The 24,155-nt window shown below is 39.5% G+C and overlaps 1 protein-coding gene across 1 annotated transcript in view; it reads left to right on the top strand.

Annotated features, from left to right (window-relative positions):
* Window positions 1–24,155, top strand: part of fmn2a (formin 2a) — a 39,338-nt gene that overhangs the window by 805 nt on the left and 14,378 nt on the right. The window contains exons 2-8 of the mRNA XM_084948331.1: window positions 1,610–3,875; window positions 5,887–6,050; window positions 9,333–9,485; window positions 10,560–11,407; window positions 11,926–12,067; window positions 17,071–17,158; window positions 21,863–21,924. Of these exons, the coding sequence (XP_084804457.1) occupies window positions 1,655–3,875; window positions 5,887–6,050; window positions 9,333–9,485; window positions 10,560–11,407; window positions 11,926–12,067; window positions 17,071–17,158; window positions 21,863–21,924 (3,678 nt within the window). The 5' untranslated portion in view covers window positions 1,610–1,654. The remainder of the gene's footprint in view (window positions 1–1,609; window positions 3,876–5,886; window positions 6,051–9,332; window positions 9,486–10,559; window positions 11,408–11,925; window positions 12,068–17,070; window positions 17,159–21,862; window positions 21,925–24,155) is intronic.

Genomic DNA, 24,155 nt, shown 5'->3' with positions numbered 1-24,155 from the left:
TAACTTGCTTGTAACTGCACAGGCAATATTTCTCACCAGTCAATCATAAGCTTGTAAGTTGTGGACAAACCACCATATACCTACACTTTGACTTAATCCATAATAAGTGTCTGATTTTTAAAAAAAAAAATTATTTTCTTGATCGGTAGATGTGGGGTTTTTTTTTTAGCCATACACTGCCAAAAAGTGACAAAAAAATCCAACACCAATGCATTCAGTTAAACAGTAAATATTTGGATTTGAGAAACCTACAATCATAATCTTTTCACCAGATATTCTCCAACATGTTTTAGATAATTTCCCATAACTCGGCAGCCACATTAAACTGACTCTTTGATTAACTACTTCCACTGGCATGCGCAGTATGACATGAGTATTTAGCTGTTTGTTATACAGTATATCTGTGTGTGGGGAAAATTGGAGATCTCGAATGACCTGTCTGATCTACAATACTGTGCAAAAGTCTTGAGATCCCACATTTCTCTATGTTTCGCTAGGAGGATGATAAATTCATGCAGCAATTAAAAGTAGATAAGTCAAAAACCAGAGACTGTACAATTCCAACAAGTTTGAAAATGAATATTTGGTATGATTTTTATTCTTCAATGAAGTCTGAGCTTTCTTAGGCAAGCCTTCTTTTAATTGATCCAAGTTAGGTGTGTTTGAATGATTGATAAGTTGTTGTAAAGTGGCTTAACAGAGTAAAAACACATTCATCTTAAAATGGTCAGGTAAAATTACTGGACTGAAAACAAGTGAAAAAGCAACCAATACCCTATGAAAAACTTTGAAAGACCTCCAGAAAGCCTTAAGAACTGTTGCTCAAGAACACTTTGAAAAATTCTAAGAGAGTCTGGTTCATTGAAAGCAAAATCAAAAGAAATGAGTTGTGGTTCAAGACTTTTGCACATTATTGTAGCTGTATGTCCATGACGGTTCTCAGTCATCCAGATCATGGTAATCTAAGGAGCCTGGAAAGAAAAAAAGACTAGGCTTCTTTACATTTCTTGAAGATGACAAATCTGGGACTCCACTGATTGGTCTTAGAACTGAAGAAGCTCCTCGGACGAGAGGTGAAACATCTTCAAGAAACTTAACGAATTCTAGTTGCTTTCCCCCCCCCCCAAGCTCCTTAGATTATCGTAGCTGTACCTTGAAATGAAAATTAGAGAAAATAATTGAGGTGATTATATACAAAATTGTAAGCATTTCATGGAAACAATAGACTTAAGTTGTATCTGTTCAACTTGGATGTTTACTGCCCTTTGATTTGTTCAGTCAAAATGACCCATTGATGCTTCAATCATGTTGAGGTTCAGGATCTAGGGAGGTCAGTCCATGACTAGTAATAGTCCACTGGTTTTTTTTTTTGGATTTTTTTTATGTTTACTTGTTTTGTTGTTGTTGTTTTGTTTGTTTTTTTAAATCTAGGCAGGCCTTCGCTGCATTGGTGGTGTGTTTGGCATAATTTTCATGCTGAAAAATTAAGCTGTTGCCAATCAGGCATTATGACTCATCTCAGAGCATATTGCCTCCCATTTGCTATTTTTAAGCTAAGCGTAAATATACAGTAAATCAGTGTGAACTTGTTCTTCTCCCTTTACTTCAGCCTTTGTAGACAGGCGTTCTCTTGGATGAAACCAAAGCGAGCAGGATGCAAACCATAAAGACGGTGGAGACCCAAGTCCCCTTTCTAAAAGAGAGTTTCTTCACTACCACGTTCAAAGGCCGGCGGAAGAGCAGTGTTACCAATATCCTCCGTAAACAGCAACACTCTCTTCTTAATCAACAGCAGTGCATTTTAGAGCATCAGCCACACAGTCCTAAGCTCTTTCATTCTCCTCCAGTTGAAAATGGACCGGGGCAGCAAACCCCCCAGCATCAGCGACTTGCTCGCTCAACCAGCAGCCCGTTATGCAAGGCAGCTGAGAATGCAGAAGCAGATGGGGATAGAAAGGAGGAGCAAAAAGAGAGAAAGGCTCAGAATGTGAGAGAGGCTGAGCTGGAAAGGGGGGGAGAGGGAGCAGTGAGTGGTAGTGAGCCCGTGGCTGTCACTGCCAGTCTCCTCCTCCTTTCATCATCAGCCTCAGCAGTGCTGGGGGAGCCAGCATCATCCTCACAGCTGCCGTTAACTGTGGTGGGCAGACAGCAGGGATTAGCTGGCTCTGAAAGGGCTCTGACCAACAGAGGACCAGCGGCAGCAGTAGCTCATGAGGAAGCCGAGCATGCCCAATCTCGACCCCAGCATCATGGCCTATTAGCCAAAGGTGTTCGTCTACTCAGGAACATGGGGAACCAGGAAGCAAAGCAGAAGAAAGGAGGAGCCAGCAGTGGACCAACAGGGGATGTTTCTTGTGATGGTGAGGCAGAGGAGCGCGAAGTGGACAAAAAATCCAAAAAGTCCTACAATAAAACAAATAAAGGAGCAGGAGAACATGGTGGTAAGAAGAAATCAAAGTCTGAGTCAAAGGGTTCTGTGTTTTCTGGAATGAAGATCAGGAAGAGTTTATCCAAGGTGAAAGGGTTGTCTAAGGATGATATGTTGGAAGATGGGAGATCAGCACATGTTGGCAAAGCAGGGGTCGAGTCTGGTGCAGAGAAAAGCCTGTCAGCTGATGAGATGGGCATGCTGTCAGATGTCGAGGGGGATCTAACCCATTTAACTGCAGACAGCCACCAATCGATGGGCGATGAGACTGGCCGGAAGACAAGTTCAGGGTCAGATGCTGAACTCTACAGTTTTCACTCAGCGACTGAAAGTGAAGACCTGCTCTCTGATATCCAGCAGGCCATGAGAGACCAAGGTGTTGCCAGTGAAATTGTTACCAGACACTTATCTGAAGTGTCTGGTAACAATATGTCGACTTTGGAGGGGAGCAAAGTTCCTGAGACTGGAATATCTCACCAACTATTTAATCTGGATGAAGACTGTTTCTCCCCACCTCTTGTTAGTGAAAGTGTACCTCAAGAACTGAATGATAAGTATAAGAGACTGGAGAAGGAAAGGAGTGACATATCTATATCAAGAATTTCATCTGGTCCAGGGTCTCTGAGTGAGAGTGGTCCTTCATCTTCTGCTCCAGACACAGAGAGAAGCAGTGGCAGCCTTTTTCCAAAAACTAACAGCACTTATAGCTTTCAAGACACTACAGCCACCACCACCTCATATGAAAGTGCTGAGGAGCCCCAGGATGAACTGGAGAGCCTGTTTTTGACTCCACATCAGGGTCAAGGTAGTCAGGCTGTACTTGGCAAAAACACATCATGTGACCATTTAGATTCCATAATGGTAGGGACAGGGCCAACTGGTACTCAAAAAAGTGCAAGCAGCATGGACCTGTCTGTTGAGAGGGAGGATGAAGAAAGTGGTGGGCGGGACTTTCTGTCTCTGGAAAGGAGAAAAAATAGTCTGTCTATTAGCCACCTGATAATAGACAGTCCCCCTGTTTTTCAGCCTAGACGAAGATCATCCAACTCCCCCTCCACTGTCAAATTCTACCCACCAGTCCACCCTTCCTATATTAAGACCACCACCAGGCAGCTCACCTCTCCAGTTGGCTCCCCCATTACCAGCCCTCACGTGCCTCGGAAAACAGATCCCATCAGTGGATCACTGGAATCCAACAAGGTCCAAGGGTTTAGGAGACGCAAGCACAGGTCCTGCTCCATAGCTGGGCCGCACAGTGTGTCTGCAGACTGGTCGTCTGAGGTTGATGAGCTTAGTGGAAGACATGATGATGGGGCCAAATTTCCAGATCAGGAGACCACAGAGAAGAGTTACACAGGTGGGACTTACTGGACGCTGGGCTCTAGGAGAGCACACTATGGAAAGCAGACGTCTGCTGCTCCAGTACCCTACCTGGATGTCTTCTCTGGTGAGTGATATATTAAACAACTGAAGTGAGCAATCAAAACAGGTTTCAAAAAACTTTAAAAGAAGGTAAAGAGAGAATAATAACCTTCCTCCCAAAACATAGGTGCCAATTTAGTGTAGCTGTCTTCTCTTTTAAATGCCCCATAATCTATTAGCCTCACTGCACTCATTCTGAATGGCATTTCTCAGAGAGGCCTGTGTGAAAGTCAGCTACAAGACAATTTGATTAATGTCAGTTTTTTTTTGTTTGCATCTACAATCGAAATCAATGCCACAAGGGGATGAACTACATGTTTTGCAATACAAAGAAAAAGTAAAGAAAAACATAGAGAAAAACACAGGATATCAATAGCTTGACTTTTTAATTATATTTGTTTTGTGATTATTCTGCTATCACATTGGCACCAAAGTATCAGGAAGACAATAATGAAGCATTTCATTTAAATATTTTAGTTATTTCATAATTTATTCCTACTGAAGAAGTCTTAATGGATTGGATGTCACTCCTATTTGTTTGGCTCCTACCCTAATGGAGATTAGGCCATTACACAACCAATGATTATAGTAATTGCCTAGTAAGTTTAATTACTTACAAATTGCACTTTATATAAGTAAGTACACTAGAAATACTAAGGTTATTATTTTAAAATACAATACTTAATGAAAACCATAATAAAACCATGGGGTGTCTTTGAGATGCGTTGTCTCACTCTAATAAAACAATGCCACTCTGTCCTCCTTACTATTGTGGAGCCTTTCAAGAGCTTAGCTGTTGTCTCCTGTCTTTGCCTGTGCTCGTAAATCAGAGGACCGAATGACAATGCTGCCACCCACCCACGGCTATGTCATCCTCTGATTCCACTGGCTTAGATAAGGCGCACACGCATACACAAACACAGTGGATGTTAAACTCATGTGACAGTTTTTCTGCAAGACAAAAATAAGTCATGATGTTAAATCAATTTCTGTTTGCGTCAGGTGAACTCGCTCCAAACAACAGAGGTACATAATGATCTGAATCCATATTAAAATGAACATTTCTGTGCCTGTGTGGCACTTCATATTTGTGAGACGTATTTTGTCCCGTTTATGCTCACAAAGACTCAGTCTCTAACTAGTTTACCATTGCATGTGATACCAATCAGTGCAGCGAGGTTTACAGGTCACATGTACCCTTAAGGAGTGGAAGCAATGAGAACAAAGATGGGAAACCATAGAGAACTCCAGCTTAATGTTTGAACAAGTGACGACAAATTCCCACTGACGGATAAAACCAAATCTACAGGAGCATGAGTCATGTCATGGCTTTTAATTGATTTGACACTGTCCCCTGTATCACATGGTTAAAAGAAATCATCCTGTTTTAGAATTGGTCTTCCTGCTGTAGCTGTGTGTTTTGGGCTCAACAGTCCTCTGCTGTCACATTGTTGATATCCCCCACCACCCTTCAAACTCCATATAATTCCTGACATTAATTTCATTTTCAAGAAAATATGTCATTCCTTATGAAGTATAGAGATTTTGATACATTACTACATTTCTCACAGGTCAAACTTACTTTACAAACATGCGGACAGCCTACTTTATTTTCTGTATTTTATTCAAGAAGTAGAATTTATACATTTTGTAACCATGCTGTGGGCTTTAGCCCACCTTTTAGTTTTTTTCAAGCTATTCCAAAACTTTTCTTTTTCTGCCATTTGATAGTTCTTTGCACTTCACAATCAGCACCACCTCTCTTTTCACCCACGTGTAAATGGTGTGAATAGAGTTTACAAGTGTAGGTGTTTAATTATCACATCCTAAAATGAAAAATGTCTTTTACATTCTTTGGTCAGACTGACATGAGGTGTCTAACTACACACTTTTCTCAACTTACCAAATATATATCTAAAAATAAATTTTAAAAATCTGTCTGTTCAAATTCATCTGAGCATCCTCCTCTAGTCTTGAAAATGGAGCTCTGTATCCCTCTGTTTTGTTCTTGCAGTGTCTGTCTTTTCTTTTCTCAGGTCGCGCTCTTTTGGACAGGCTGTGTATGCATCAAGGAGATGGGTCCTCCGAAGAGGATGTGAAAGAACTGTGTCAACGAATGCTTGTCCAGGGTCTCCTGCACCCCTTCAGCAACGGGCGTGCAGAGCTCCTTGGTGACAGTACTGTGTCACCAGTTTTTAATGTAAGACCTTTCTCTTCACTTTCACCTTGCACTTATTCTAAAAACTGACCACATATTCAGGGATAGGTTCATTTTTAAACAAATATATAGTTTAGCTTTAAAACACTTTACACTTTAAAATGCTCGATCCACATTACAATAGCTCTAAAATAATTGGACTTAGGGTTTTTGTGGGGATGGAAATAACCCTTAAAGCTGGGCAGCTGTGTTTCATATTTCTAACTTTTCTTCTTTCATAACAAACCACTGTCTAAAGATAGTATAACATGGGCTGGGATGCATATAAAAAGCATGTGTTAATGAGATAAATCACTAAGTAACTCTTATGTGCAGTAGAGAGAATGAATGCAGAGTGTGTGTTTCTGTATTTATTGTCTGACTATGATTCATCTGAGAGATTTCATTACCTGAAGAGCAGTGGTGTATGTAGAGAGGGTGACTATGCGGAAGTTGATTTCATGAATCTTTTATTTTCCACTCCAGTAAAGCTTTGCTCAGACCTAATTGCACATGCACATGCCTGCAGATTTTATCACAGCTACTGCTGGAGCCATTTCTGTCATGACTCCTTGCAGCTGAGCATGCAAATCAAGCTGTAAAATACGTGTAACTTGATGTACAATTTAAACTGTAACATATTTATCAACACATCAGCTCTTTGAAAATATAGGCCTGTTCAGTGTCTTTATGTTGCTACAAAATGACAATCATAAAATAAGTCATCAAGTCATCCACTGATAAACACTCGGATGACTTAAGAAGAAAAATATTTTTTTTAAACCTCACTAGCTGTGCAGCTTCATGGGTATCACATTGAGTTGTTCAGCATAATGTATACAGACATTTATGCCTCAGTCTTATGTCATGGCAGGGAATGAACCCCACTGGCTTTGCTGAGCCTCTAGTGACGCCATGAGGTTGGCTCTTTCAGTGACATTTCCCAACAACCAGTGGATGGATTGCTGTTAAATTTTCTACATATATTCACCCGAGAAGATTAATTTTAATGGTGTTAATTCTCCTGACTATTTCTATCCAGGTTTTTCACTTCCAGTGTAACATCTTATCATCTATGACATAGCTAGACCATTTTTAATTGTAATTTAAAAAAATTTTTTTAATGGTACCTCGTAAATTTTAGTGATTCTCTAACTTTCCCACTAAACATTAACTGTATGGAGCTGTCTTGTCATTGTGAGCATGTTGCCAAGCTAATTTATATTTTCAGCACTGCTGTATGAGCACATAATAACAAAGCAAATATAGTTGATGTAAATTCTTGGTCTTTTTTTATCTGTCTAAAAACAAACAGTCAGGTCAGATTAGCTTTGGATTTTGCGCATTGGAACATCTCCTGCTGATGCACATGTGTGGACATATGTTGTATTTACTCATACGCACATAAAGGTTCAGTAGACATCCACACAGACAAAAGCAAGATTACTCGCCTGACAGTGCAAGCTCTTAAGCTGATTTATTAACATAAATGCAAATCTCTGGAATACAAACCGTCATCTGTTTGCATGCTGCATGGTCAAAGTAGGCCACAAACAAACAGACCTTTTCTTTTTTTTCTTTTTAATCTTCAAACAATTCACTGTTGCATCAGTATGTTAAAGACACTTGTGGACACATACAAAAGGACAGCATGGGACATCCACGCTAAGGCTTTTCCTTGCATAGCTGGATTATTATTCCCTCTGACATTCATTCAGTCCCACAAATGCACATAAATGCGTGCACACATACATTTGTGCTTGTGTAGACCATCTGCTGACCGTGTTATGTAACAACTCCACGTGCCTTGGGCTCAGGCTGCTCTTCCTGAGCAAAAAGCTCACCATGTCAGGATTGGACAGAATTGTCCCTGCTCTGCATACTTCTTCAGTCTGAGGCTTGGCCTGGAGTCATGTATTATTCAGCCTGACCATGAATAACCTTTGTTGTTGTCATTCAGAGTGCAGATTTCATTTTTTAGGGCTTTCTATCTTAAAGCTAATCTCCTTTTGAAATTAAATCATCAGTCTGTCTTTGCTGTTCTGGAACCTTTTCACTTGAGCCCCTTAATATATCAGACCATTATACTCTTTCCCTTTTAAAGTTGCTGTTCATCGTGAAATCAGTTATTTACTGCACCGACTTTGTTTTTTTCTTTCTACACCTCTCTTTCCTTTTACTTCTTTCTTTCATCTCCTGTTTGCACCGTTCTACCTAAATATGGCATTGCATCCAATTTGGTGGAGACAGCAAATGTATCACTTTCGTGTTTCTTGTTCAGCATATGCCCTGAATTATATACTCCAATCAGCCTCATTCATCACAAAAATGGGGCTTGATAATAATGAGTGTCTAAGAACTCTGAACATATGCTGTCCTTTGTGCTTGGCAAAACATTGCTTAGTTGATAAATTTCTGTTGCCGTTGCAAGAGTTTACATTGATCTCGCTCTGCAGGTCAGGTTACCACAGTGACCAGCTAATGCTGACATACAATATTAATATACTGCAGTATAGGGGCACTTCTGAAAAGAGTTGCCATTTATGCTCTCATAAGATTGGCAAAAAAAAGTAGAGTGCGATCTATCTGTTCATAGCCTTGCTATTTCACTTATACTAGTATGAAAAATAGAGTTGTGGTAGGTTTTGTAATGATACATACTTGGAATGAGAAAATGGAAAGCACCTGAATGCTCTAAAATATCAAACTTTAAAAAAAAAAAAAAGGAAAAAGTGGAATAATTTGTACAACTCCATCTTTGCAAGACAGAAAGCAAGCACTTGACACATATTTACCCTCACATTGTTGAGTACCTTTAATCTGAGCCTCTTTAAGAGTTGTTTTAGGGTAGCCATCATTGTGTTGGGTGTTGACTGAAGAGTCATTGAAATAAATACTGTTAAATAATATAAATACAAATGTATTTAATTTCAGTAGCCACCAGCTGCTCTTTGTCTAAAGTGATTAAATATATTTATGGAGCATGTCTTGTTGTACATTTAGAGGATTAAGCATTTTCACCATGACCAGAAACCATATTGGAACAGTAAGAGGGTCAATTGTAGCTTAGCGTTTTTATTTGCCATGGAGACTGACAGACTACCGGCAGCTGTGACTAGACTGAGAGCTTTTTTGACATTTAACAGGAATATTAAGAAACATGTTTCTTAGATGTTCAACATTGTAGTGTTTTTAATACTTCTGTGTTTACTGACCTTTTATCTTTTGACTTACTGACCTTGTGTCTGATATTATAAACTTTCTGGTTTTATAACTTGTGTTCAGGAAGAGCAGCTGTACACCTGGGCATCTGTAGGCTTGCCAGTGTCTCCTTACCTTTGGGAACTCTATGGGGGGGCAACCACAGGCAGGGTACAGAGCTTGAGATCCTCTTTCCATCAATCCTCAGCCAAAACACCAGGTGCTCCACACGTTCAGGTTGGTTAAGTCTTCTCTTTAGTGTTAAATATCTGACAACTGTTTTTCATCCTGCCTGCACAGAAAAGAAAGTGTATGCTCTGAAAACATAAACTTAACATCTTTATTAGATTAAATTCAAATGTCTCCTCTTTACAAAGTCAAAGTGTGTTTCTTGCTGACTGATATATTCACTGCATATGCGTGTGTCTGAAAGGTAACATTTACCCAATATAGCCTTTTTAAAAATTGCCATTGTAATATAATTCATGATTATAAACCAAATGCACAGTTGAGTAAAAATCTAGAAGAGACTAAGCTTGATTATAATATTTTGCTGTTCCTTCTTGAATTTCTATTTTCTGTATTTAACACCTTTGGTACAAACAAATATATACAGGATGTGTTAAACTGCTTTAAAAAATGAACAATGGAAAAATTGAATTTTAGTGTGCAAAACAGCAACGTGAATACCGAAGGATAGAAACGCATTTAGTCTATGCAGGACTGACAAACATGGAAAGATATAATTACTGAACTTTGTATCTGATACATATATATTTGACCTGTATTTTAAATCTGTAATATTATTACCCACATGAATTTAGCTGTGAGTTTTTCCTTGGCCACCAGAGGTCAGGCTTGTGTTGAAAGTACTGTGAAACAATCACACGAATCCTCCCCGTTTCCTAGAAAAGTAACAAATAAATAAATAAATGGAGGACCATACTGTCTAAATATTCTCCTCGCAATTCAACAAGGCGACTACAACTGGAGAATGTGTACTAGCAGACAAAACCCTCGTCATGTGAGGCCTACTGAGACTCACTGTCTCTGGGGTCAAATCTCTGGTATCCCCTCATCCCTATTCTAACCAATGCGGAGCCAGAGGTCTGACAGAGTCTAGACATGATGGACTTGGTTGACCCTTCTTAAGCTCATAGTTCTGTCACTAAGCTGCCTGAGTTGTGACACTTTTTTTTTCTCACTGTTTATGTAATTGAATGATAATGTGCCTAAGATTTAATAATATATTAATAATATATTATATTTATGCAATTTATTTATGTATGTGTTTATTTGGTTCACTGACAGACAGAATGCAGCAAGTTGAAGTCAGGTCAGTCATCCTCTGAGGATGAAAACAGTCTCATCCCACTGCTGGAGAGGACCATTGATGACCTGCGGATTAAGATAGCTGTGTTGCAAGGCCAGCAGGCCTCCCTGGCAAAGGGCATCAGGGATAATATGGGAGCTCTGGGCAATGGTCACCACAAGGCCTCACAGATAAAAGAAGGACGATTGGGGAAGATGAGCCAGGAGGTGTCTATCCAGACCTCGCCTGTGGAAGAGGGATTTAAGTTTGATGTGCCTTTGAATGGACGGTCTAGCAGCACGCCGTCCTCCATTTCACCCTCCATCGTCAAATCTTCAGAAGGCTTTGCCTGCACGTGCCAGCAGAGGCAGCAGAGCAGCATCCAGTCAGGTCTTACAGTCTCTGGGGTTATGTCCCAACCACCACCTCCTCCTCCACCACCACCACCTTTACCAGGGGGTTCCACTGCACCTCCACCTCCACCTCCACCACCACCACCACCACCACCACCACCCTTACCCGGGCTTGGACCTTGTTTCCTACCCCCACCACCACCGCCCCTTCCATCAGGTACCGGAGCTCCACCACCTCCTCCACCCCTGCCTGGTTTCGGACCTCCACCCCCACCACCTCCTCCACCACTGGGCATGGGCCCTCCCCCACCACCCCCTCCTCCAGGAATGGGCCCCCCTCCTCCACCCCCACCTCCTGGCTTTGGGCCCCCACCACCACCAGGCCCCATGCCTTCCATGATGATCCAGGAAGCTGACCCTGCCAAGGCTATGATAGAACCCCCCAAGCCAATGAAGCCACTCTACTGGACCCGCATACAGCTGCATGCTAAAAAGTAAGGATATGCTGTAGAAAGTGAAGATAGATATGGATCATTTGCACAAAGGTATTCTCTGAACAGTAGAGATTTGAGAGGAAGCTTGTCCACTTAAGATAAAGATCGACCACATGCTGTGACTGCAATAGACATGCTAGCTTTGTGGAAAATGAAAGTGATGCAAGCCAGGCATTGTGGTCAGCAGAGAAATGACTTGAACCAGGTTTTCTTTCCTTATTAAGGCTTGGAAAACTGTGGTGGAACAAACCTCTAGAAATGGAGAGCTTGCTTTACGAGCAAGTGAGGAACTCAACCCAGAATTATAAATGCCATTTGGTGGCTAATGAATTTGGCAGTAATTGATTTTGGATTTTTATTCTCCCAAAAATAACAAATTAGTACTTGTAGAACTGCACAGGGCAAAAACATGCCTTTAAAAAAAACACAAATTACACTATGAAGTTCTACTTTGCTGTCAATCAAAAAAATGGCTCTCCTACTTACACTGTAAATATTTCCTCCCCCTCCATCTTTAGACATACTGGCTCACTGGTGTGGGAGAAAATTGAGGAACCAACTGTGGATTTTGAAGAATTTGTGGAGCTATTTTCCAAAAGCACTGTCAAGGAGAAGAAGAAGCCAATTTCAGACACAATCAGCAAGTCGAAGGCCAAGCAGGTATGATATGTTGTGTTACGCTCATGTGTTTGCATATATACTGATATATTTTCTTAGGCAAGTGTGTGTGTATTTGTATATTTATGCATGCATGTTTTTGCTTCTCCCCCTTGGGGTCACTACGTTTGGCTTTCCTCAGGGCTTTCCTGTCCGCACTTTTACTCCAGTGATGGCTGTTCCTTTCCATTTCTCATCACTGTTGTCTCCCATTTACTTTGAGTGACAGAAGGAAATGCTACAGCCAGACAGTTATTATGTGGTGTGAGCTCTGGCTCTCACCCGACTCCCCTTGTGACCATCCAGTGGCATCAAGCCAATGTCTCGCGTGCGGTGAGGAAACCTCACGACGGTGATGACTGCTCGGAGAGAGAGGGAGTGGGAAGGGAAGAGGGGAAAACGGGAGGGAGTGAGGAGCGTGGGAGTTGTATTTCATGATGTGGTTCCTCCCATTGTGCTTTCTGTATGACTGAGTTTAATAGTCAGACTGTTTCCCTCCCAAGTGTCCTTTATGTCACTTCATCAATCAGCAAGGCAAACATTTGATCTACAATTTAAGGCTCTTTTGGTTAAGAGTTTTATGATAATGTACTATTCAGCTAAATTATGTATCTAAAACACAAATAATGTTGCACAGGGGAAGGAAGTTTCACCCCTCTAATTGAGGCCCTGTAGAATCACCAGGCAGTTTCTGCTGAAATGATATGTTGGTCCCAAGCATAGACACTGGCGGGAAATATTCTTAAGTTATGGGAAGGGATCAATTGGAATTTGACACCAAAATCTAAAACTTTCTTCCAAAAGGTTTCTAGTTGATTGAAAGTACAACTAGAACAAATGTCGAACAGCTTTACTCTTAACAAAAAGCTGCTTCTTCTTCTGTGGCTTATAGTTCCCCATCTTGGTTTTCATCATTTCAAATTTGAATCTTCAAAGTCCATAGGAAGTACTGTCTAACTGTAGAGTAGTCCATAATTACACAGCTATAGATTTTATATTTCCATCAAAAGTGTGTCTGTCTCACAGAAGTAGTCATGAATGTTGCTGTAGCAGAATAAATGTGAACTTTCACGCTAAAGTACTGTATGGTGTAGCTTAGATCCAGCAGAGCAACGGTCTCGCAACTGAAGAAGTCAGTTGGATGACTTCTTCGTTTCTCTCACTCACCTTTTGGGAGCACTGATTAATGGTGAGACTTCTTTGACAGCCTTGTATGAATAGGATCTAACTTGGAAAGAGCAGTTATTACAGGTGTTGTGTGTAATGATACATCTGTAGGACACCTGTTAATATTTTTTCCTTGAATAGTTAAAATTTTAGTTATAAATAAGTCCATGAAGTCATTGCTAGATGTAGTTTTACTGTTACTGTAGCATTACTACGACGCTCTAATTAACACCGCTCTGGATATGTTTATTACCACATTATGAAATATCTCTTTTTTTCCCCTAATTGTGACGGGAAACAAACTTAGGTGTGTGTCGAATTCCCCCGATCATCTCTGTGGATGATCTCCAACACAGCCATGGTGATTCAGCAACAGCAAAAACATAGAACTGTGACTGAACCAAAATTGCAGTTAACCTTCAACTTATTACATCTCCTACTGGTTCAGCTATTTGCATCCCCCTGTGTGCTGTGAGTGCAACTATTTTGCTGATGAGAGGGGACAAGCATCCTCCTCAGTACTACCACTAGAGAGCAGCTTTGACGTCAGTACTCCTCTGCTGGCATAAGTATTACAGTAGATGGGAAGATTTACTGCTATTACACAGTGTCAACTGTTAACCTTTGTACCTGCAGAGAGGTTTCAGAGGGAGCAGCCTTGCTTCTGACCTTTTTATATGATGGAGTGAAAGTTATGAATATGTATTATAGTATGTGGTTTACATCTGTTTAAGACTGAAGATGATGAACTGCATGTTTCCAATGCTCTGTTTTTCATCTTAAGAGATTTGAAGTCTAGGGTAGAGAAAATAAAAATATATATAAATTATTGATATATGACATTTATGAAAAAAGTGTTTATCTTATTAACATTTAACAACCAAAAACTATTTTGTTTTGTTAACAAAAGATCAACTCCAAGATTTTTTTTATTTAAAAAAGTTAAACGTCGTTAGAAATGAAAATGAACAATATTTAAAAAATTGAAACTTATCTTTATTTAAACATTATGATACACACTGAGGCGTTTATGCTTTTGTAAGTTAACTTTTAGAGCAGCATTACCTTCCAAACAACTGGTATGTGACCCTACCCCGACCTCTATTTTGGTCAGTATCATAGATACTTCTATGGGCATCTTTTCTCATTTCTCACACACTAAGCTCTGGGACCCTCCGCCACACACACACACACACACACACACACACACACACACACACACACACATACACACACACACACACTTCACCCTCCACCCTCATAAATCTCCACTGGCTCCTGGTCAAGTCACGCATTACTTATAAGATCCATCTTCTCACTTACAAATCCCTCAACGCTTTGGCCCCTCAGTACCTGTCTGGCCTGCTGCAACAATACACACGGTCTCTAATGCTACGGTCCTCAGCCACGGGTCCACTTTCTGTCCCCCACATCAACCTAGGTACATTTGGGAAAAGAGGCTTCACTTTGGCAGCCCTCATCCTCTGGAACTTTCTCCAATCTGAGCTTCACAATGCCCCATCACTGGAGTCTTTTAAGAATTTATCAAAACTCACTTCTTTAACAAAGCCCTCAACCTGTAGCCTTTTGTTTATTTTTATACTTTTGCTTATTTGCATCCTCGGGTTTCTTGAAAGGGACTATACAAAGTTGATATTATTGTTATTATTATTGTCATTTATATTTGAGAACGATGAGAAGTTTAAAAGCAACATTTTCCATTATTTCTTTGAGGAAAGAATTGGGCTGGAGTTATGTTCTCAGTGCTGATTTTTAAAAATATATATTTATTTATTTATTTGTTTTATTTTATTTATTTATTTTTTTGTTGGTCACCAGAAAATCTTGAGCTTTGAGTATCAAGATTACTTTTTTATTTAATATAATAATTGTAAGATAGGAAATTGCCAATGGCAGAGGATGTGGTCACCAAGCTCCCTTCTAATAAAATATATTTAAAAAATGGTGATGTAGACACACTAATAGCACCATCATAGCTCTTTTATCTGACTGTATTGTTTGAGCTGCTAAATCAGTAGCCAAACTAATAACACTAGCATTCATCTGTCTTGTTTACTTCACACATCATTGCTTTCCTTATTTTAGCAATAGAAATTGTGGTGTTTCCTTTATTATTTTTCATTAAAAGTACCAAACTTGAGAGCTTTATTCGGAACACATTTTCAGCTCTAAGCACATCGTGACTGTTGTATGAAAAGTTAATTAAATGGTACATTCTTTTTACATGAATTTAATCTTTGATCACAGAAACAAAACTGGGTACGCCTATGAATTCCAATTGGGTTTATTGCATGAAAATGATGATAAAACAACAGAACACCAGAGCTTTCTTTATTTTCTATATTTGGGATGTGTGCATTTGCATACTTGCATCAATAGTCCATGATGCAAGTATGCAGAATTGCCAGAGGGGTTCAAGTTGTAAGATGGAGAAGGTTAGCAGAAGATCAGCGAGTAAATTAATGTCGGTCAAAACACAGGTGCAACACTAATCAGAGCCACCACAATGCTCTTGATATCATCTACAGGTGATTGCTTCTTACATGGGTTATTAATGGTATCCGAGTCTGAGGACTCTGATTAGATGTTGAAAGCATCATATCTGGTTAATATTTCAGTTTATTAAGTATACCTAATATACCAAATATACCTGAGGCTCTGTTGTATATTTCAGCATATAAGGCTTTACTGATGACTTATTCACTGCAATGACACTGTTATCTTACACTAAAATATCACAGACTTACTGTGAAAGTCACTCAGCATCATATCTCGATCGGCATGTTTCTCAAAGCTGTGGTTGGGCTGGGGAACACAGACAGTTGGGGCTTGGTGATATAACTTCCTGTGTGTTTAAGAGGTCTGTGGTCTGTGTGATCTGGTTTAGATGGAAGCATTCTGTCTGGATCACAGTAGGCTACGGGTTTCCTGTCCTGTCCCTTCACCACTTTGCAACCCAGTGCACACTTCTGCTTGCTCAGGAGAGCTGTGGCTTATAATGGTCCCCTTGGATGCAGTTTTTATGCGTAATAACAACACTGGCTTGATATTTAACTCCTGACTGTTTGTCGGAGGCAGACTATTATTAAACTGTTAACGTTTGCAGCTTTTTGAGCAGTTTTAATCTCCATGGCATTGTGCAGATAATACTTTCTAAACTTTACCTTTTAGCCCCCTTAAAAAATGTGTAATTTAAACAAAAAGTCAGTTTTCTGTTTCATCAGTTGCACTACTTGAGTCAGAATAATAAGCCTTTTGTGTTTTTACAGATCTGTGAGGTTTTGATCTTGTAACTGAATAATAGTGTATGTGGAGACTTGAAAAAAAAATCTGTCAACACAATATAACCCCATAGCTATAATTTTCCCAGTGTGTGCTGATCAATAATAATGAAGTTTTCCTCCCACAGAAGGAAAATGATAGAGAACAGATTATTTCTATTCAAATATTGTCTCTGTAATTCAAAAGCCCTTTATTAGTATATAGTTTTAACAAATAATATATATTTATACAATATACATGAACTGTGTGCGTCTCTCACTGTCCCTCAGGTTGACATGTTAATATTATAGACAACTAGTGTTTTTGAAAGGTCGTTAATCATCTTCAAGCCTAAATATGGCGTTTAACTCATTTCAAATTGACCCCTATGGTTAAATTAAAATCTACATATTACATTGCAGGAGGATCTTTCTCTCCACCTCACCTGTCAAACAGAAACCACCGTTCTGTTATGTTCTGTTTGTGATGAAGTTTATGGTTAATGAGCCTGTATGATGTTAAGATTTTTTTTTTCTCTTCATGTCATTATCTTCTAGGTGGTGAAGCTCTTAAGCAACAAGCGTTCACAGGCTGTAGGTATCCTCATGTCTAGCATTCATCTTGATATGAAGGACATAGAGAATGGTAAGTCTTGTCACATGTTCATGACGAGTGCTTTAGCTGGTATAGAGGTGTAGCACTTTTGTTATCATCTGTCACAAAGTTTCTTCAGATGGCAAAACTGTGAAAGCAATTTATTGTGTCTCAACAATGAAGAATATGTAGCTTTTTTCTGAAAAGGTGGTACTGCTAACATTACTAACATTTTCCAAAACATACACAGTTGCACATTCGGTGTGCCGCTGTTTTGCGCAAATGAAGGCATGCTATTGATCTTTTTAATAGCCATGGTCTGTTTTACTCCAGGGATGGGAAATCTCAGTCATTTGCCTGTCATTCAGTCATTTAATTCACAACTTAATTTTAGCTGACACTTTTTAAATTAACTGGTATCTTGTGCACGTTAATTCCACAGATTTTGGTGATGTCTTGACTTTTGCTGTAGTTCTATTTTTAACGTCTGTGATTTTGGGTGACATGGCTAAACAACTTTTGTTAAATTTGATACATTCACTACACAGTAAGTACTGGGTCGGACACTCTTTTGCTTTCAGGACTGCCTTAATTCTTTGTGGCATAGATTCAACTAGGTGCTGGAAACACTCCTTAGAGATTTTGGTCCATTTTGATAAGATGGCACTACACATGATGTGACTCTCTCGTTCCACAACATCCCAGAAGTACTCTATTGGATTCAAAGCTGGTTACTCAGGATGCTATTTAAGTACAGTGAGATTGCTTTTATGTTCAAGACTCCATTTTTAGGTGATTTGAGCGTTAGAGCACATTATCTTGATGAAAGTAACCAGGAGAAGATGGGTACACTATGGTCATAAAGGAGTGGACATGCTTAGCAACAAGGTAGGTTGTAGCATTTAAATCATGTGCACTGGGTAGTAAGAGGCCCCATGTGTCTGAAGAAAACATCCTCCAGAGCATTACACCACCAATAACAAGCTGAATTGTTAACACAAGGCAGGATGGATCCATGTTTTCACGTTTTGTTTTTTTTATGACAAATTTTGACCATACTCATCACGAGACTATCTTTTTTTGCCCAATTTTGGTGAGCCTATGCAAAGTGTAGGTTCAGTTTCCTGTTCTTAGCTGAATGGTACCCAGTGTGGTTTCTGGTTCTGTAGTCCATCTGCTTCAAGGTTCAGCATGGTCAGAATGTAGAGATCCTTTTGCCTTCTGATACTAGTATCCAGCATACTAGTGTCTTCTAGGTAACTGAGACTTGACACAACTTCATAATTCCCTGTAATTTTACAGATGGTTGTATGTGTAGAATCCCAGTATATCAGCAATTTCTGAAATACTAAGACCACTCCATCTGGTACCAACAATGATACCATATTAAATCACCTTTCTTCCCAATTCTGATGCGTGATTTGTACTTCAGCAAGCTATCTTGACCACGCCTACATGTATAAATGCACATGAGTTGCTGCCATGTGTTTGGCTCATTAGACAACTACATTAACGAGCAGTTGTAAAAGTTGCCAGTGAGTGAAACATTTTTGAACCTCATTCTTCTGACAACATCAAACCAGAATTATAAAACATCCACTACTTCTGATCATGACCAGATACTTTTATAACCCATCAGGTTGTGTCTTTGTGTTAATTGGCAAATGTTAGTATGGTAAGGCTCTAGTCAACATGCTATTTGTCTCTGTTTTTATTATACAGCACATTAAAAAAAAAAAACAACAACAGGAGCGTACCCCATGTAATTTCTAGTGAAAACAGATTAATGAATGAAAGTAAAATACTGCATAGCATATAACTTTTGTTTTTACATAAAAACTACTGTGGGGGATAAACACCTGTTAAGAAATTGTTTAAAGAAACAAGATTAAAAAGATAAACAGACAACACAGTCAAAATAATAGGAAATGTGGTAAACTTTTCACCTGCTGAACATTATTGTGTTTGTAGTGTTGTAAATACTACTTGCTGATATTGGCTTTGAGCTTAAAACACCACTGTGCATGAGAGGAGCCAGAGATGCTTTTATTTATGTGCCACAAGGATGGTTCCTTCCTCTGTTTGAAGGTAGTACACAGTCATCCCCAGGTGTGTTGGGAAGATGCTAACTTCCAAACAACAGTGAATTTCTATCAAAAGCGTACAAAAGCAGCATTTTGAAACCATATCATCTCTAAAAAATAAATAATTCTGCACACTGAACATCAGCAAACCCCATTGTATACATCTTTTATCTTTTTTAGTCTGCTGTGAAGTTAGAATATTATTGGATTTGTTTTTACCAAAACTATTCCAGTGTTTGGTGTTATCACAAGTTATACTGCTGAAAGGCATCTGAAATGCTTTCTTCTTTAATTCCTCTCTTCTCATCTGTTTTTTTTCTCTTTCATTTTGCATATTCTCTCCCCATCTAACATGCACATCGTGTTTCACAGAGACACTCTGTCTGATGAGTTGTCACCATCTTGTCTAAGCGGCTTTGTTAAAGTGAAGTCATTTTGGAGATGATGATGGCTACAGATGGTCTTCCTGTTTTAGTTACTCTCTGATTGCTCTCCAGTCTTTGCTCATCTGTGTCTAAACACTTCTCGTCATCTCCCCATCCTATTCAATCTTCTCTCAGTAAAGCATTTACGTTAGCTTCAAACCTTAACTCCTCACGCACAAGACATATGGTTAGGTTACATCAAAATAAATGTGTGCCACACAAACCAGCAATGTAGCAATAAACAGTTGCTCTCTGGGAGCATTTTATCTGCAGCATCTTCAAAGAATCTGGTGGAACTAAATGTTGTTCTGCATTTCTGGTCTTAATGTCAGTCTTTGGTGCATCCATTTTAGGTCAGATTGGAAGGGCAAGGGAGGGCCACGCTCATCAGTACTGGTATTTATCTCCTATGTTAGGACAGTTTTGCACTACTACATAATTAGCACTGATTGGAAACTTCAGTATGTCACTAAGAGATCAGAGAAAGGACATCTCAGTCATTTGGTGGACTACTTTCAAATATTATCTACTTGTTCTGACATAACAGTGGGCCATCTTCTGTGCAGAAAGAAAATAATCCTGAATGTGTTTTTGAGCGTATATATGTGCTGTGTTATACAACGTGTTTGACTCATTTTTAGGTCTGAATAATTATAATAATTATAGCCTTAAAATACTCAATTTCCCTTAAATAACAAACCCCCCCAAAGTCTGTATAATAACTATGCTAATGTTTTCCCATTCCGGACATGATCTAATGTTCCCTTGTGCTATTAGAGGTTTAAGATGATTAAAGAATCAAAGGACGATTTGTTTACCAAAGAGAGATTAATTTGCCCAAACTTTGTAATTGTTCCTGTCAGTGTAGTGAATTAGTTTCGTTTCCTGTTGGTTTCGCGATTTTGGTCAATGACTAGCAAAGTCTTTGTAAATCTGAGATCTCTGACATGAAGAAAAACAACTTCTGAGTCATTGATTTAGATTGTGTCAGTTTTATGACGGCGCAATTGCTCAGTGAGAAGTCGAGACATTTTTTTTGTTTTTTTTCCTCACAGCTGTTGTTGTTTGCTCTCAGACTTGGCCCACACTCTGCATGTTTCATAGGACACTTCCGTGCACTGTCGGCGTTCCTGGGAAGTTTTAGACCACCAGCCTCCGTCAGAGATGGCGGTTACCGGCGCCATGTTTGGGTCAAATGTGATAGTCAGGATAGACCTGGGCAGATGGGTCTGGATTTCAGTTAGAAGAGGTCCTGTGTCACCGTGACGATATGGTTTTCTCCTAAAAACAAAAAACAGTCTCCAGTCAAATAAGCCAGCCAGACTTGTTTGGATAGTAATGAAAACCAAATGGTTAAAAGAAATGAGTGGGAGAAACAGAAAAGGGCAGTTTCTTTGTGGTGGGTTTGGGAGAAACAGTGTGTGAAGAGGTCAGGAAGTGACAGCGAAGAACTAAAAGAAAAAAGGAGGAGTTGATTTGCACTTGTAGAAGAAGAGTGAAGAGATTAAAAAGGCAACAGAACTGCCTACAGAGAAAGTGATATCAGACTATTTCCACATGCTTGACCATCCTTTAGTTTTATATTTGCTATCATTTTCTTTGATCTTATTTTTCAGCTGTGCTGTAAAAGCCTTAAAACGAGTGATTTTGGGCCCCTGCAGCATGGTGAAATACACATATAGGTGTCAAGCACTTCACTGGGTGATTGTGCGTACAGCAACACCTCAGCCTCAACACCACAGACCCCCGGGCTCTGTTTGTCTTTAAACATTTACTTTCAAAGGATTAATGCTCGAGGGCGCCAGGTCCTCGCGCCGAGACAAAAAGGCGACACCAGGAATTCAAACACAGGAGTTCAAACACAGATCTTTGTACCTTTGACAGGTTTCTAAGACCTCCATATTTATGTTTTAGTTTATGGCTCCTTGCATGCTATCGTCATGAGAACTGATAACTGTGCAGCTTAAAGCATACGACGTGTCACTTTTTGTGGGCATAGGATCATTTTTGTCCTTGTTTCATGGCACCTTCAGCCCCAGCAGGAAATGGTATTCTACCTTTTGTTTGTAGTTGTTGTTTCAAAAAAAGAACCACTGTATAATCTAGAGATAATGAAATTGTCGGTCTGTTTGTGTTGGTTTGATTTCTGACTTGTTAATGGTGTTCATTCAAGGTAAAAGAATGTCATGACATGCTTTAGTGTTAACATTAACATTAACCATGTCACCCTCTCTTTCCATCTACAGCCGTTCTAAATATGGACAATACTGTTGTTGATCTGGAGACTCTGCAAGCCCTCTATGAAAATGTGAGTATAACAACAAAGACTTTGGAATCAAAGCTATTTTATATGGTCACAAAAATAATATAATAACATTTTTCTTTGCAAATTTTTTTACTTTAAAGGAAGGATGATAAAAGATCATGCGGACAGTGGTTTTCAATGAGTCAATAGACCAGTGAAAAGGCAATTTCCCAAGCTGAAATACATTTGGGAACTTTCCTGCCAATCCAGAATCGCATAAATACACAATGTTGAGCAACCAGCCCAGGAAAATTATACAAAGCAACTCCACCGACAGCTCAGGCTGATGTTGATGGCAGCATTCGCACAGGGAAAACCTTGGTCTTTTTTCTTTTCCTGTGTGGTTTGCAGTAAAAGTATGAGTTTGGAACAGCTTGCTAGTGACAAATAGAATGATTTATTGTTGCACATTTCATGCCATATATCAATAACAAGCAATCATTCCATTATAGAATGAAACCCAAGAAGACTCAAAAAGCAGTGATATCAACAAAATGGCAAAAAAGAAATCATCACATGTTAGTGTTGTTTTATTTTTCACTTGGCTGAGGGTAAACCACAAAACACCAAATGTCATCCATCAAAATATATCTTTCCAACATTATCAAAGGCTGAACTTTTGTTTAAATTGTAGGGGTGAAAAAAATCTTACTGTAATTACATTATTGTGTAGCAACATTTCAGAGATGCCACTTTACTGCGAACATATTTCTCTAAGTCTTATTCCATGTTCCACTTGAAAGGGGTGAACTGAGGAAATGTGCATTAGATACTAAAACAAACAGGCAAGCCACAAACTGTACTGGTATGTGTGCTGTTTGGCGACAGCGTCAGTCATGTGTAGGTCTGTCTGCTGCCCTGGAAGGGAACCAAAGCTTTTACGTAGTAAACATGTTTTCTACACTCTGGATCTGATTGACTCAACTTTTGTAATGCCCATGTGCAAAGGAAATGATAGTTGAGAAACTCCAGGATTTGTGTCAGAGCTTCAATGTGGTTTTAAAAAAGAGCCGACTACAGTGAGCTTTGCCAAGGTAAATCATATGATATTAGCAAAGAATTACAGAACTGTCATCAGTACTTCCCAATATGTCTCCATTTTGGCTGTGAAGACTTCCATTTATAGAGTAAATACATATTCATCAAGCTCGTCTGATAGGAAATCTCCCCAGCCCCAGTAGAAATGGTTCAGGGACCATTCGAAGTCGGGTCAGTAAATAATAGAACATGAAAATGAGTATGTTTTCCACATTTCAACTGTGATACATTTTTAAGATGCTGTGAAATTCCTGTGAATTACTTTTTGGCACAACTACACAGGAGAGGCCTAGACCTTTGGCTGCCAGAGGCATATTAATAATGTTGATCATGGGAATGAGACTGTGGCTTGAGACAAGCTGTAGTTATGAACCAATGTGTCATAACTCAGGATCAAAAGTCTTCTAACCTCTCCAGTCACCCCAAGACTTCAAGCCCTCTCCCTCTGCTTCTCCCCCTTATGGCCTAAGGCTATGTTATTGAGTTGCGGAGCCAAATTGTTTCTCTTTTGTATTGCGAGACTCCATCCTGTCTGTGGGTCTCCAGCCCCCTAAACCACAGTTGGCAGCACAGTCAGCCTGTCTTTAGGAATGTGAGGGGCTTCTAATGGTTACACCCTCACTCACTGTGCTAGGAGCTAGATCACAGTCTTCTCTGCCTCACTCTCTGTTTCTCTCACCCACACAAACATGCTCACAAACAAACATGTTGACCCACACAAATTTGCACGTAGTGTACAGTATGAGGATAAAGACAGATGCACACAGAGTCGCTTAGTCTATGAGCTCCAGATTATATTCACTCCTGTTCTTTGAACAAAAAGCCAGTGTCATTAAAGGGGTCACAGTGATAGCGGGACACTGCTCCCTACCCTCTAATATCAACCCATAATCTGGCCCCAGACTAGCTGTCTCAAGTTCAGGCTTGTTTCAGCTGGTAGTAGATAACGGTCAGAGAGGTCAGTGAGTCAGACTCTCCTAAACTTTTAAACAAGATATGATCACCTCAAACCCCATTTTGCATGGTATTGCTCTGAAAAAAGACTAGATATAGTTTACATTATCATTACACAATGTAACTTGTCATTTGGGGTCGATTATTTGGCAGCTCAAGGTACAAAGTATCTCATAAATGTAGTTTCATTGAAAACTGAGTGACATAAATAGTGATTAAGGCCTGTCTGGCTCTGTTTAGCC

This window comes from Perissodus microlepis, chromosome 13, assembly GCF_051167445.1.
Source record: "Perissodus microlepis isolate ML-2025 ecotype Zambia chromosome 13, ASM5116744v1, whole genome shotgun sequence".
Classification (NCBI taxonomy): Eukaryota; Metazoa; Chordata; class Actinopteri; order Cichliformes; family Cichlidae; genus Perissodus; species Perissodus microlepis.
This window is presented reverse-complemented; position numbering and strand designations above follow the sequence as displayed.